Source organism: Cydia pomonella, chromosome 2, assembly GCF_033807575.1.
Source record: "Cydia pomonella isolate Wapato2018A chromosome 2, ilCydPomo1, whole genome shotgun sequence".
Taxonomy (NCBI): Eukaryota; Metazoa; Arthropoda; class Insecta; order Lepidoptera; family Tortricidae; genus Cydia; species Cydia pomonella.
Window position 1 is genome coordinate 14,272,988 of NC_084704.1, and position 15,509 is coordinate 14,288,496.

Sequence of the window (15,509 nt, forward strand, 5' to 3'; positions counted from 1 at the left end):
ATTTTTTATTTTGATTTTTGTCCCTCTTACTTAAGTACTTAATATCTTCCAGTACATTCCATTCAATAAACAATACATTTACACTTTCCCTAAACCTGTACAGTTCACGAAATCTTAAATTGTCAAAACTTCGCAACGTATCTATTATTTTAGTGTTTTTTTTTATTACTTCGGGTAAACCTTACAATAAGGTTTCTTAGCACATTGTTTACTTATCAAATTGCCTTATGACATAGGTATCAAAGTTTGAGAGCCACAATTTTACCAATTTTTGTATCAGGGTTAAGATCGGATACAAAAGGGTAGACACCGGACCTATTTCTTTGTGATACCTTATTCTCTTTCCATTAGAAGCAACTTTTTTCACCATCCAATGTTCTCGCTTGATGGCAAAACACTCGTTACCCTAAAAAAAAGTATGTCTCATCTTTACACAGGTACAAAACTAAAACCGTTCTATATTGAAGATTACCAAAATTCAGGCCGAATCTACGGTTATTATTTAACGATTCGCTACGTACTTCAAGAATCTGTCACGTGTTGAGATCTCAAAAAAACATTTTTTCACGAGTTCTCTCAATGGGTCCCAAAATTTGTCCGGCATTATCCCAACATACTTTACCCAGATTGTCATTGCGATACGTTCTTCAATAAGGCGGCCCAAGTTTAGCCCCATCGTACTACAAGTTAAATAGATTGTAGTTTAAATATACCTACTTACAAAATTTCACAACACACCATGATCACTCCCAACTTACTGATACGGATAGGTACAGTCAAGTGTAAAAATATGGGTGTACACATCTTACTCAAAAATATGTCCCATAGCATCTTATTCCAGTGTAATAAGAGCGTAGTACCATATTTATGAGACGATTCTTTCGATACATATTTTTGCACTTGACTGTACGACGACAACCGAAGCTGAGACATCATTCTTTTTTGCAGTTTTTACCTATATGGTAATTAATATCAATCAATCAATCAATCATTTATAATTTCGTCATCATAGGTATAAAATACATTTAGTACAGGTGATAGGGTGTTTGGTATTAGGGTGTAATAGATACAGTATAATATAATAACCGGCCAAGAGCATGTCGGGCCACGCTCAGTGTAGGGTTCCGTAGTTACTCTTCCGTCACAATAAGCTAAACTGGAGCTTAAAGTATAGTAAATTGTTTACCAAGGGATGAAACGGTACCTTTCACCCGAGTTAAACAAATAGGCAAATTTGCATAATCAGTACCTAATTAAAGTTAGTCTTTTTACTATGAAGGGAAAACTTTTTGCGATAACTCAAAAACAGCTAAACTGATCATATCCGCTATAGTTTTCATTTAATGTATTTCTTAAGCTCTACTTCCACGATTTTTTTTATATTTTTTGGACCTATGGTTCAAAAGTTAGAGGGGGGGGGGGGACACATTTTTTTTTCTTTTGAAGCGATTATCTCCGAATATATTCACTTTATCAAAAAATATTTCCTGAAAACCCCTATTAGTTTTGAAAAACCTTTCCAACGATACCCCACACTCTAGGGCTAAAGCGAAAAAAAAAATTCACCCCCACTTTACGTGTAGGGGAGGTACCCTAAAAAAAATTAAATTTTTAGATTTTATTGTACGACTTTGTCGGGTTTATTGATTTATATATCCATGCCAAATTTCAGCTTTATAGCACTAACGACCACGGAGCAAAGCCTCGGACAGACAGACAGACAGACAGACAGACGGACATGGCGAAACTATAAGGGTTCCGTTTTATGCCATTTGGCTACGGAACCCTAAAAATGAAAAACAATATTACGTGGTAACAACAAAAACAACTTGCGTCGGGCAGCGCAGAATAAATTCCGTCTGGCTCGCGGGCGATGTCGACGGAACGGCGCGCAATGAGCGAGCGCACGAGTCTCGCGTCTGTGTGCGCGCACTCACACTTAGATAGCTCCGGCTCCCGCCCACCGCAGCGCGACAGAAACATAGCTTCAAAAATTCGAGATTTGAAAAGTTGCTCAGCTAGGAATTGCTCTTAAATAAATGTGTGCAAGTGTTAAATTGTAGGTACTGAATAATTTATAATTCTATACATGGTGTTTTTTTAAAGTAACTTTCTCTGAGTCACTGTTATTCTAATTGACTCAATTTTGGAGATTGATTTATTTTTATCTGATGTTTAGTTGTAGTTTATTCATTTGCTACTAAACGCAAGTACTGTCTCGGACGATCGATATTCGAAATTTAACGGGTTTAACTATAATGTCCGTGTTAAAACATTCAATTAATTGTTTCCCACGAAAAAAAAAATTGTAAAAAAAAATAAAAAAATGATAATTACTTAACTAATAGAATCAGTCGTTACTTTGCGGAAAATTGAAAAAAAAAACTATGTTTTAAGTTTTTAAGTTTCTATTACAAGTTCTTAGCGATACCCTGAAGTTAACGGAATAAAAAAAAAACACCTGTATGTGAATGTTCCTCGTAAGGTTTGTGGGAAATGTTATGCCATAAGGGCTAAATCAGCAGGGCCCCGCTTAATTACGTCCCTCGAATCCCTAAACGTGTCGATTAATTTACGATTCCAGAGATTAAACATACCCCGTTAATATTTACTAACCCTCTAGCAATACCATATTGTTCATGCATGCGGAGGAAATAAAAAGTGCTGTGCTGCGAAAGCGTAGTGTTTACTTCAACGGCATTTATAATGTTGTATAGAAAACAAGGGTATCTATTGATTGTGTAAATTTTGTGAGTGTGCATAAATTTGTTATAAGAAGGTGTGTTTAGCCGTGTTTTTTTAGATGGTGTTCATGAGATCTTTTTTATATTGTAAATTTTACATTAGATGTTCACACCATTCATCACGTTCTTGTGGCGTATACGACAACACTGTGTGCTCGGTAGTTCTCGTAGCTCAATTCAACAACAGTTCTGTTAGTGCTTATCAAAGATACATTGATTGAGTGAGATGCGTAATATCTAAGACAATTTCGTTCTTCGAATTTGACAGATAAACGAGATGACGCTGCACAGCTTCATACATTTTGCGGTGACTCTTGATTGTCAAAAGGTGGCGTTTGATAAATCAGTGACCACAAAACATATGGCGCAGTACAGCACCACCTGTTTTGGATGTCAAAATAAGGAATACGTTTTTAGGGTTCCGTAGCCAAATGGCAAAAAACGGAACCCTTATAGATTCGTCATGTCCGTCTGTCTGTCCGATTATGTCACAGCCACTTTTTTCTTAGGCTTTATTTCTCTATTACAATCAATTCTCTTTGGCCCTTATGTAACATGCAACTGACTTGTCTAGATTCGCGCGTGTCAACTTAGTGACGGCTATAGTTTTGCTAACAAAACGTGACGATGGTCTTTACTTAGGTATACTTAAAATATTATTCATTTAAAACTTGTTTTATACCACGTCGCCGGCAAAAGCCTGGTGGTAATCGGTCACCTTAGGCTATGGATGCCTGCACCTCCAGGGGTGATAAAATGCGCATTGCCGAGTATTAAAAAAACTGTACACTCCTTTTTAAAGAACCCCATAATATTGTAGTCCCTTGAAAAAAATTCGGCAGGGAGCTCATTCCACAGCCGGAGCGACCGCGAGATGAAGTTTCTTTTAAACCTCACAGTGCGTGACCATTTAGACCAAATAGCTTGTGAGGGTGAATATTTGAGTATTTTGCCGATAGCAAACGGTGTGGTGATAAAAAGCGGCCGTTGGCATCAGGCCAAACAACTCTTCAGAGCACAGCCCTTTGTCAGAACACACACAAGAAGGCAAAGTCTGTCGTTCGCTCATTGACGATTCGTACAATGCGCCTTTGGACTAAGTCGAAGACTCCAAGCTATCCAGGGGCGCTTGCCTAAAGGTGAGAACAGTTCTCCATTATTTTAATCATCGTTGAATCTCAGGTTTAGCAGGCGTAGCTGCAGGGGCGCTCATTTTAAAAACAGTTTGTCTTTAGCACTATACTTAAAAATGTTGTTTCCGTAACTCTTTTCAAACTTTTCTAATAGTGTCATAACAACTTACCCAAACTATCATTATCTTTTCACAGCCGCCTAATGCACTTCTTCAGGAACCAATTGAAGACTAAATCGGTCTCTGGAAACTTGGATCCATTTTGCCGTCGTCTAAGAAACTTACCTAAAGTTTAACTTGCAGTCGGGTGCAAGTTTTCTTGTGCGGTTTAAGTACCATCCATCTAAGTTAAAAGGTTTATATGTTCAACGGTCAGTTAAAGTTGATGTATCTCAGTTAAGTTGAAGTTTTGAGATATAACCTCAAGTCTTTGGTTGAAGGGAACGGGTACCTTTATGGAATATTATGCCATATATAACATTTGTCCGTCAATAGAGATTTATTCTACTTAAAGCCCAGAAAGGATTTGTTATAAGTAAAATGCAATATTTATCATAAAAATTATATTTTTAAATAAAAAAATATTGAGAACAGGCATAAAAGGCAGTAGATTTTAAAGTAATACGCTATACGAAAACTTACTTGCAAGTCAATTGGTATGACTTATCAGAATAAACTAAATACTTAAAATAAGCCAGGTTATTCACTAAATTCTTAAAATTATGCCTAAAACACAACCCCTTCCGCTTTCACAGTCGGGTAAAATATACACATTTTTATACATAGAAATCACTCTTTTCCAAAAAATTACTTAACTTCATTCCGTTAATCCAAGTCCATGTAGCTAAGTCGTTATCTTTTGATGCTATAGTTTATCACACTAAGTACCTAGGACGTCGGTGTACAGTCGCTGAATAACACAGAGATAGCCATTTCAAATTGTAGACCAATATTCCTTAATTTTCGTTATGCGAAGCAAGTAACAGAGTTAATTTATAATGGCTGCTGAATAGTAATCAAAATTCATTGAAACCTGCACAGGCGCATAGTATTAACAACTTAATTAGTAAAGACTTGGTAGTGGGATATTCCCTTACTAAGCTTAAATCTAGGAATAATTACAATTATATTGCTTACAGTTTCGTTTATGTTACTTATTAATCGTGTAAAGCAGTAAGCCGGTACTAATATAGAAGACGCATTTGGTATTTGAGTATTTTTGTTCGAATTCACCATTTGAATTCAATAAATTAAACTATTAGGCTATATACAATACGTGGCTGGTTCAAAATTATAATCATCAATGATATAGATAACAAGCAAGAAATATTAATTATATTTCATTGCTATTCATGGCAGTGTATATATAAAAGTTTAAGTGTAAAATTAAAATTGACTATTATGCACTAAGAAATATTATAGTTCTTTCAATACTGGCCAGTAAAGGTATAAATTCAGAAGAGCTGGCAAGAATGAATTGAACGTGTCATATATAGCTTGTGTCATTCACGATGACGCGCAGATTTATCAAATCTAACCTTTAATAACATGTCATTACGAGTCAAGGCACGCGTCGTCGTGAATGACACGGCCTACTATGACACGCCTTACCACGAGCTTGTCACTGTCATGACTCTGACACATTCGCTAGGAATGCGTAACTTACTTTCTATCCATCTCGCTCGTACTGGCTTATACACTCACGTGCTTGATATTTTTCAGTGACTTCTATTATTATAAGAAAATAAGAGTGACAGCTGGTAACTACAGTTACCAAAAGCATGTGAGTGGATATTACTGCGAGCGAGATGTATACAAAGTAAGTTACGCAGACGTTACGTTAGCGAATATGTCAGTGTCAGGTCAGTGACAAGCTCGTGGTAGCTGTACTTTAATGTGTGAGTGACATTCTTATACAGGCGCCTCCTAATATTTTGTTAACTAACCTGTACCCCTAGTGTAACTTTGATCGACATCGTAACGTGACGAACGCGTTTGCGTTAAGTGTCATTTTGTATGAGATTTTTGACTTTCCAAAACGTCCCGCTTGGCGCGCTGTTCAAAAACCCATACAAAATGAGACTAAACGCAAACGCGTACGTCACGTTTCAAAATCGAATTTAGTTACACTAGGGGTACTGTTTTCACATTGTTACCACAACCGTGAAAATTACAGAAAAGGATATGAAATATAGCTATTTTGCTGTTTTGCAGTTCAAGGCGTTACGTCAGTGTACGAACGAAATCATATATATAATCACGCCTATTTTTCGGAGGGGTAGGCAGAGACCACGGATTTCCACTTGCTGTGATCCTGCCATACCACTACATACCTCGGTTTTTTTAAAATATAATGCACAATGCAAGTTAATTTACGAACTAAAATACTCGTATTACTGACTGATAAAATTCTTGTTAGAACGCCACTGATTAGGTTTCTCTACTGATCTCCTGACATTGTTTATATTTTAAAGCTTTTTTTTCTCTAATTTTTAAAATGGTTTCGTCTAATATTGGTTCAGAAAAAAAGAATGTAGGGACAGTGAGTCTATAATGAAATAATTTAAGTATCACAACAATTTGTCATCGAATTTTTAACGTAGTTTTTTTTTTTACATTGCATTTGAGCGGTTAACTATACGACAGAATTGTCTAAATACACGATATACCTGATGAACCTTTATGTCACCTTCTTTTATGCGCACATTTATTTATTTATTTATTTACGCACATACCTAGATATATTATTATCATTCGATCATCCGAACCATTCTTGCCAGTTCTCCTGAAATCATCATTATGTGTAATATAAGTAATTACAACAACTGACCATTTAAGTAATTGAGCAAAGTTGTTTTACGGCTTAGCTTTATTATCATGATTTTTAAGTACGAGTATAGCAATTCAACGCAGTAATTTTAGTCGTTTATATGGTATATATTTGCAAATTTCTGCGTCTTCTATTTTATTCGCATTGAGAAGCATTTATAGAAATTTAGGATTTGTCCTCTACAACATTTTATTATTATAAAAGAGCAATAAGCATACCAATTTAATTTATGTACAAAACTCTTATATGCATAATGTCGGTTTAATGCACTATTTGTGCTAATTAATAAATTACAAAAGTAATTTACAACAATGTGAATTATTGTTATATTAATTTAATTATTATTTAGCACAAATTAGCAAAAAAATATTTGCAATAAGAGTTTTCGAGAGATCATTAGGAAAACTTCTTTTATTTAATCATCTCCTTAAATAAATTACATATCACATTTGAACACATCCTTCCATTTTGTAATTACTAAAATGAAATTGCTTAAAATGAATAAGATGAGTTTGATGACAGAATTTTTGTTCCCGAAACGTTTTGTTCCCATTTTCGTCACTAAAAAGACAGTTAAACTGAGTTTCTATTATGCAACTGTATTATCTTTACATTCAGTTTAGATGAACTTTTTGCATTTTTGTAAATTCAAAGTAATTGACGATTCTAACTATGAAAACAAAACGCTTTATACATCATGGATACAACGAATAAAAATCTAGCATAATACTAAGGTAATTACGAACTAAAGTCGAATATGAACTACATAATTATCGTACAAGACCCTTTCATTTCTTTAACACTCCATTGATTAATTATAACAGCTCCAAATTAATTCAATAAATGATTTACTCAGACGATAAATTTAGGGCATAGAATAATTAATTTCAAGTTTCGAGTTTAACAGAAATGTAGGCATATTAATCATCTAAAATTAACTTTTATACAAGAAATATTATTAAAATAGACCTTCTCTGATAAAATTTTCATTTTACATAACTTGGCACTCTCCACTCCCTCTTTACATATAAATACGCTAGCGCTATTCTAAAATAAACATTTTTATTACAAAAATAATAAAATGAGATCAATCGATGATAATTTTTAGGCTGCTCTCTTTGGAACAATTTCTGGGAAAACGGACTTTATTTTCATACTAAAATAAAATCTATTTTTGTATAATATAGAACATATGTGGTCCACCCTTCGAAGAAATTTCTAAATAGTAACTAAGATAAATAGAGATAAGTATTCCTACGTGCTCAGTTCAGATAATAACTATGGATTATACTTCAACACCAAAAGCGGAATGTAAAATTGACAAGTGAATAATTTATTTAGTTTTAATACGTTTTATTTTTGCACTACAATTTATAAAAAATAACAATATTGAGTAAGTTACTTATTATGAAATTCACTTTTCGAATGCCTCACTTTCCCTCAAAGTTCTAGTTAATTATTTTCCCGCATTGCCGTTCAATCTTTATAAATAATCTCAATACATAAGGAGAATAATTAGTCCAAATCTACAAAAAGTATGTAACAAGTTCAGAATATTCATGTACAAAAACATGTCAAAAAGTGCGTAAGTTTAATATACAAATACAGTTTATACAACAACTGTTTATGCGTCTATCATAGTAATAAGGCTATTTATAAAATAACCGATAGACATAAAATGTATATAAAATTAACAAGCGTGACACAGGAGTAGTTGGCACTACTCATTGCACGCTAGATGGCGGTGCAAATCTCGCGGTTTGTGACTTCATCGTTTACTTAAAAACTTCCAACCAAGCATTAGGAGCACTGCTGTGCAGATCGAGCCGGCAGACAGCTTGTCCGGCAGTATGGACGAGAATAACGAGCTGTCGGACGAGTTGTCCGGTGACGATTCTTCAGGTGACACTGCGTCAGTCTGGAAAAAAAGAAAATTTCATTAAAAAAATGTATTTTCATTCATTTCATTTATTTATCGAAATCGAAATGTGTAGAAATAAATATACCTTAGTTTTAGAAATTACACGAATACACCTTACTTTTCATCGTCTAAATATAATATTCTATATAACCAAAAGTCAAATAATCTTTGAAATAAATTTTAATCGTTTAAGAAGAAATACGGGCAAAATATTGCATAAACATGAGGAAAAATTTCGAACATAGAAACGCGATCACATTATGTCCTTACAATAAATATTAATGCCCGGTAAACACTCACAAATATTAAATGTGCAGAAAATTACAAGTACCGGTTTTCCTGTAATCTTTTATGTTTTGTCATCCGTCAAAATGTATTTTCGCATTTTCGAGGATCACTGGAGAGGGGTCCTCGGGCTTTTTGTGAGCGGCGTTGGGTCCTTCAATTCTTTTTGCGTCTCGATCCGTCTTATTCGCTTCGACGCCATTAATATGCATAAGTAAATTGCCGAGATGATCTAGAGATGGGTGTGTTTGGGTTCATAAAACAGGGATGAGATTTTTATTATTTGATTTTTGTGCAAGTTTACATCTAGAACTTTGGCAGATAATGAAGAGGAAAACAAACTGATGAAGAGGTGATCTGAACTTTTTGGCTTGGTCTGAAAAATCATGTATGATACGAGCTCCACAGGTATTTTCTTTACGCAATATATCTTTAGTCGCCTCAGGCTCAATAATCAAATTTTAAGAATAGTCAAAACAATAGCTGCTGGGAAAAACATATTATATGAAATAATATACGGCTACCACCAGTTTGACAGTGACATATTCGCTAACGTGTGCGTAACTTACTTTCTATGCATCTCGCTCGTACTCGCATATTAGCGCGAGCGAGATGATTGAAAGCAAGTTTCGCAGACGATAGCGAATACGTCAGTTTGGCACTGCTAAGGCAGCCGTGGTATGGCTACTGTTCTGTGACGTGATACTTATCTATAACATGAATTAACCTACTTTTTGCAGTAGGTACTTTTCAAATATAATTGGTGCCCAAAAATCATTAAATCATTCAATCATTTTACAATCTATTTTGTATATAGTATGAAATACGTAATGATTAGTTAACATCCCTATTGCACTTATTGGGTAGGGAGTTTGCTGTTTATAACTTCCCAACTCATTCTAAAGTAGAATATAAAGTATTTTACGTATAATAAATATTTAGTGATTCCTAAACAATTAAGGAAACGTCATTGAAATGGAAACCGAAATGGGTAACACAAATTGAATTTCCATTTTATCTCCATAGCATCAAAGTTCGCAACGTGCCGTAAAGATACAGCATACCCTCAACAAACACACCTGACTCATTTAAATATTCTGTCTTCAACCCCCATATCTATACAGAACTGGGGAGCTCTCCAAGATAAGGGATTAAAAAGAAAATGCCATCCCATTGTAGAGACGCCCACTTGTACGTGGCGGAGCAATCATCCGAGACGCTGGCTAAAAAACGTCATGAAACAGAAAAAGGCATTATAAAGGAAAAAGTAAAACATGTTTAAGAAGGGGAAATACTTGGAGTAGGAGGCCGTAATGGAGATGGCAAAACTGCAGCTCGTTAGTGAATGGCAAATTGAGATACGTGATGACTTTGGCTTTGTATTAGGAAGTAAAATGACTCTTGTCTGCTTTTGTTTGAGTCGCATTTGCCTGCCGGGTTTGAGTAATTAGGAATCGTAAGTAGCTAGAAAACATACCGTACTATTAGAACACGACCTCTTGACAGGTCAATTTTATCATTTCACAGTAAGCAGGGCGAATACAAAGAAAACCAAAATATTTAATATTCAAGTGTTACCTTTGCTATAAGAAATCTTATTTTAAAAGCAAGAAGCGGTAAAAGGCGACAGCAAAAATACGAGGTCCACCAGTGAAACAGGTTCTTTGCTTGTGAATGACAAAACACTTCGCTGGACTTAGCCAAGTGCTCAGGAAGCTGAGCCAGACGTTTTCGTGGAAAAACCTCAGGAAAACGGATCGAAAATAGAGTAGAAAAAATCGAGACATCTCCAGAAGCGACGGGTCTCAAGCCTCGAACCTCGAGCTTTGAGGTCCTGTTTTACACCGAAACGAACAGTAGTCGAAAACTACTATTGGTAGCCACGAAGAAAGCGATTTTTTATTGCTGCACTAGGACTATTAAGTATTTATTGTTGGTAAGCTAACTCCCATCTTAAAGGCCGGCAATGCACTTTCGATTCCTCTGGTGTTGCGGGTGTCCGTGGGCGACGGTAATCACTTACCATCGGGCGATTTGTCCGCTCGTTTGCCTCCTATATCTTAAAATAATTCTTTAAAGTTAAGTATTAGACTGATAAAATATATTATAAGTGTGTTTTTGGATCTGTATCAGTAGGGCTCAGATGGTCAGATCTTTATCATTTGTCACCATGCCTGTCACGTTCTAAGAAGTATGTAAGCGCGAAAGTGACGGGCATAGTGGCAAGTGATAAAAATGGAACCATGCTGCCACCGCAGGATTTGGATGGATATCAGTATTTTTGTCTGTATATTTTTATGTAGGTTCGGTTTTCACCCTGCCATCATTTCCTAACAGGTGAAATAAGAAAAAAATGCCAATCCAATCGCAATTATAAAGTATACTATAAGTAAAAATTGTAGATAATATATGTACTTACTGTAAAAATACATAATAGTACTTATGGACATTATTGCAGTTACTATGATTTTAAGTACAAGTGAGAATTTGTTACGGTACGGTGTGACTGCTCTCCAACCTTTGTTTTTCGCCACTCACCGTGCCGTATCATTAACTCGGAGTGGATGAGGTTTTTTCGACTTTTTAACGTTAATCCTTTTTTTATTTGTGCCAAAGAGTGGTGTCACTGATCTTTGAGAGGCGTCGCTCTGGATAATGCTCAATATGCTGATGATGCTACATGTTAATTAGTGAATTTTGTACAGCAAGTGCAATATTTTCAGAGGTTTTTGTAGCATTTTCGCTGTCGCATTTATTTTTTATTATTGAAAAAAAATGTCATCAGAGGGTGAAGTTTTTCGTCTAATTTACTTTGTTGAGAAATATAAATAATTAAAATTATTAAGGTAACGGTTAAAAAAATTAAATAGGCAAAGGCAAAGCGCAACTCAATACTTACGCTTTAAAATACCAAAGCGTACAGAAAATCTTGAATGACTTATATACGCTTTCTAATTAAAAATGAAGCATCATTGTACTTTGAATTAAATAATAAATAACCTACCTAACGAACGGATTTGACACGCTGTCGTCGAATTTATTTGCTATGAAAAAAAAAACTTACCCACGAATAAAATAGAAAATTAATTAGAACTCAAAGGAGAGACATGCAACACCTGTTGCTAGGCCGACATGGGAATAGGCAGGCATAAAGGGTTAAGAGCGGGCGTATTGTTTTTCAACCGCACCTTCTAGTTTAACGTTTCTCTCGCTTCTATGAAATTCATTGTATCTTGTTTTATAAATTCTGCTTTTCCAAGATATTAACATAAAAAAAAAACATTTTATTTGTATTGTATTATTATTTTAACAAATATAAATATATATATATATTGATAAAACAATTTAATCGAATTATTTATCATATTTATTATACTCGAAATAAAATTGATTAGTAGTCCAACAAAAAAAAGCTTCTGCACAAAGTAAAAAGATTTAATCTTACAAAGCAATAAGGTATTGGGGACACAAATATGATCACAAGGAGCGCGATAGGCAAATATAAATCAAGAGATTCCTGCCATTTTATTATCGTAATGAAATCTGAAGAAGAAAGGCAATTGCAGATCCTGATGTCGGGAAAAAACCTGGTGGATTTATTATTAGTCGTTTGAGATTCTTACAAATGGAAAATGTAACAAATTTTTGGTTTAATGTGTGATTGCGAAGATTATGCAAACTGGAATTGCAAATTTAGGAATTTTACAAGTCGTGCTTGTAATCTTGCGTCGCATGGTACTATTCTATAAAACCTTCCTTTAACATATACCGGGTGTTTCCTGTAACTGGAGCAATAAATTAAACTGTAGGCTGTACTCCTCAAACTAACCAACATTTGTTCAACAACTTTGAAAAAGAGCTTATGTTTTGATTTTTATTACACATTGAAGTTAATTCTAAGACGAAATGTATTGCGAATTTTGTTATGTTTCAAGCGTGACAAGCAACGTCAAAAACACTGATGTCAGCGTACATTGAAAATAATATTAAATTTGTATGAAAAAGTTAAAATCTAAAGATTTCATCATTTATAAAAGTTGTTAATCAAAAGTTATATCGTTTTAGGAGTACAACATATGGTTTAATTATTTGCTCATGTTTCAGGAAACATAAATAAATAATTTATTTATTTATTCACGACCACCTTGAATCATTTTGTGTGACTATTTTTATCTTAAAAAATATGCAGATTTTCTCAAAAAACCAGTTTCAAGAAAATCCGCTTAGTAACTCACTTAGTCCTGCACACATTAGTCATGCTGCAGTTAATAGTAACTATTAGTACATATATTATATTATAACAGCATATAATTAGTAATTATTAGTCTGAAACTATATTCAGCCACCATAGAAATAAAAAAGAAATGAGGTAAGTATCACACCACAATAAATTTCTCTTGATTTTAAGCCTCGAGACTGCTGCCAAGGGAAATCTAAATGTTTAAGAAACAACTCCTGAACATATTTAGGCATATCGTATTCAAAACCTTTCAAAACTCGTCGCTAAAATTGAAAGACGAATCCAACGACACTCTCATAATTCAGATTTGTCAAAAAAGAATAAAGATAAAAAGGCGAGTCATAGAGATTTCCCCCGTGCATTCACTGTTTTATTACTGTAACGCCTCTTCCATCAGATAAGCGACAGTACGGTGATTGTGTGAATTACAAATTTAGATTTGGCAAGTAAAGTAAATATGCGGTATATTTTTTTGAGAAACAAGCAAACCAAATTTTTTATTATTAAAAATTATACAAATTCCCAAACATGATCCTGATATGGAGCACATTCAATATCGTGCAAATACTCTGTTTTCTATACTTACAATAAGTATTGGGGCTGATACGGCCATTGGCCACGACCAAATGCAACTAATAATTACAAATATCTTTAAACGAGAATGTTTTTTAGAAAAAACGTGTTTTTTCACTAATTCAGAAGTACTTTAAATACCTAAAGCTCTTCATTAAACATTTTTAGAAATTTTGACATTTACATAAGACCTTATATGAATCACTAAAATATTCGTTCTAAATGCTCATAAGGAATTGATATGAAATTGATGGCTTGTTGATTGTAATTTTTAATTAAGTCAATTCTAATACTTGTATGTATGTGTTCATGTTGATGTAGGTACGTTTTAATATTGTGTTTGTGTTTTGTTTATATACAGTCTGCATTTTTGACATGTACTTTTTGTAACCTTGATAGCAACACATATCACCAGGGCCCGTACATTTCAAGGCTCCTCTACACGATGGCCCAGAGTAGGCCAGTCCAAGGGACGCATTTATGCGTTAGAGGGAGCAAGTGATGTTGCTATCTCATTCCACTGCATAGCTGCGTCCCTTAGACTGGCGTACGATGGGCCATCGTATAGAGGAGGCCTCACGCCACTGACGGAAAAATGTCGTCACGCTACATAAAGTATGATTCCAATTAGTTTTTTCGCAATAATTAATCATTTGTCAACCTCTTTAGTTAACTGATATAGAAACTTGACAGTCAGTACAGAAACGTCTAACTAACTTTCATCTTACGGTCATGCAAGAAAATAATAAAGTGTTAGTTTATTAAATGATACATATTTTTGATTTTTAACAGTGTCAAGTTTTTTTTTCGCGTCAATATGTTAGCTATCATAATTTGTAGTGTTGTATAAAGACTACCTGTATGTGAAATTACGTCATGTTTACGTCAACGGCATGAAATGTACGGGCCCTGCATATCACAAATATATTATTTACATTACTCTTCTAACGCCCATATACTTTTTAAACACAGACATCGAATATTGTCATAACAAATGCGTCACACATAAAAAGGGAGTTATTATCAACAATAAATTGCACATGGCATGTGATTCTTTATTGGCAACACTCTTCCAAGTTAATACACACGGAGTTGTAAAATTTTAATTTCCTTAGTGGAATAAAAATTTTTGGTGTTAAATCTATGATCCATTTAGGATAAGTTGTCAACAAAATATTATTTAGATTTAAATTTTTGAGAGTGTAATCTAAAAAGATGGATGCCGAGTTAAACCCAGATATTATTGTTTTTTTGGGCAGGCTAGAACATAAAGAACAAATCCTGCAAATAAACTGTTTCTTTGAAAAATTCATGGCACATTAAAAAAAGAAACGTTATCTGAACCCACACCCTTCGCTATTAATGTAATCTGCGCAATAAAAATGATATTAAATTTAAGTCTTTTACCTTTTATACCGGAAGATGGAAAATGCGATTTTCATATCAGTTGTTAAATAAAATGATGGATTTAGATGACAGCCACGTGTGCTATGTGGGAATAAAAACAGTGAATGTGTTTGCTGTCGTAGTTGAATCCCATATATGTACCAGAATATGATACGGCCTATGCTATCATTTTCAAAAGAAACCAATTAAATGTGATAAATAAAAGACATACTTTACAATTTTACATTGTGCGTAATATTTGGAACATTCATAAAATATTACTCAACAATATCTGGCACAGCACTAGTATTATTAAGACTTCGTAAAGTATCCGTGATACTATATTCCCAACATTCTGGCTCATTATTTTATCGTTTAAAAATTAAGGTTTGGCATCT

The 15,509-nt window shown here is 34.2% G+C and overlaps 2 protein-coding genes and 1 long non-coding RNA gene across 3 annotated transcripts in view; 1 reads left to right on the forward strand and 2 right to left on the reverse strand.

Annotated features, from left to right (window-relative positions):
* LOC133534496 (uncharacterized) overlaps positions 1 to 15,509 on the forward strand; it is a 126,317-nt gene that overhangs the window by 25,041 nt on the left and 85,767 nt on the right. The gene's annotated exons all lie outside the window — the stretch shown is intronic.
* Positions 4,425 to 15,509, reverse strand: part of LOC133534504 (uncharacterized) — a 329,551-nt gene continuing 318,466 nt past the window's right edge. Inside the window, exon 2 of the long non-coding RNA XR_009802040.1 lies at positions 4,425 to 6,209. This is a non-coding gene — a long non-coding RNA (uncharacterized LOC133534504). The remainder of the gene's footprint in view (positions 6,210 to 15,509) is intronic.
* The window catches only part of LOC133534497 (uncharacterized), a 125,238-nt gene continuing 114,153 nt past the window's right edge, over positions 4,425 to 15,509 (reverse strand). Inside the window, exon 3 of the mRNA XM_061873651.1 lies at positions 4,425 to 8,624. Within this exon, the coding sequence (XP_061729635.1) occupies positions 8,475 to 8,624 (150 nt within the window). The 3' untranslated portion in view covers positions 4,425 to 8,474. The remainder of the gene's footprint in view (positions 8,625 to 15,509) is intronic.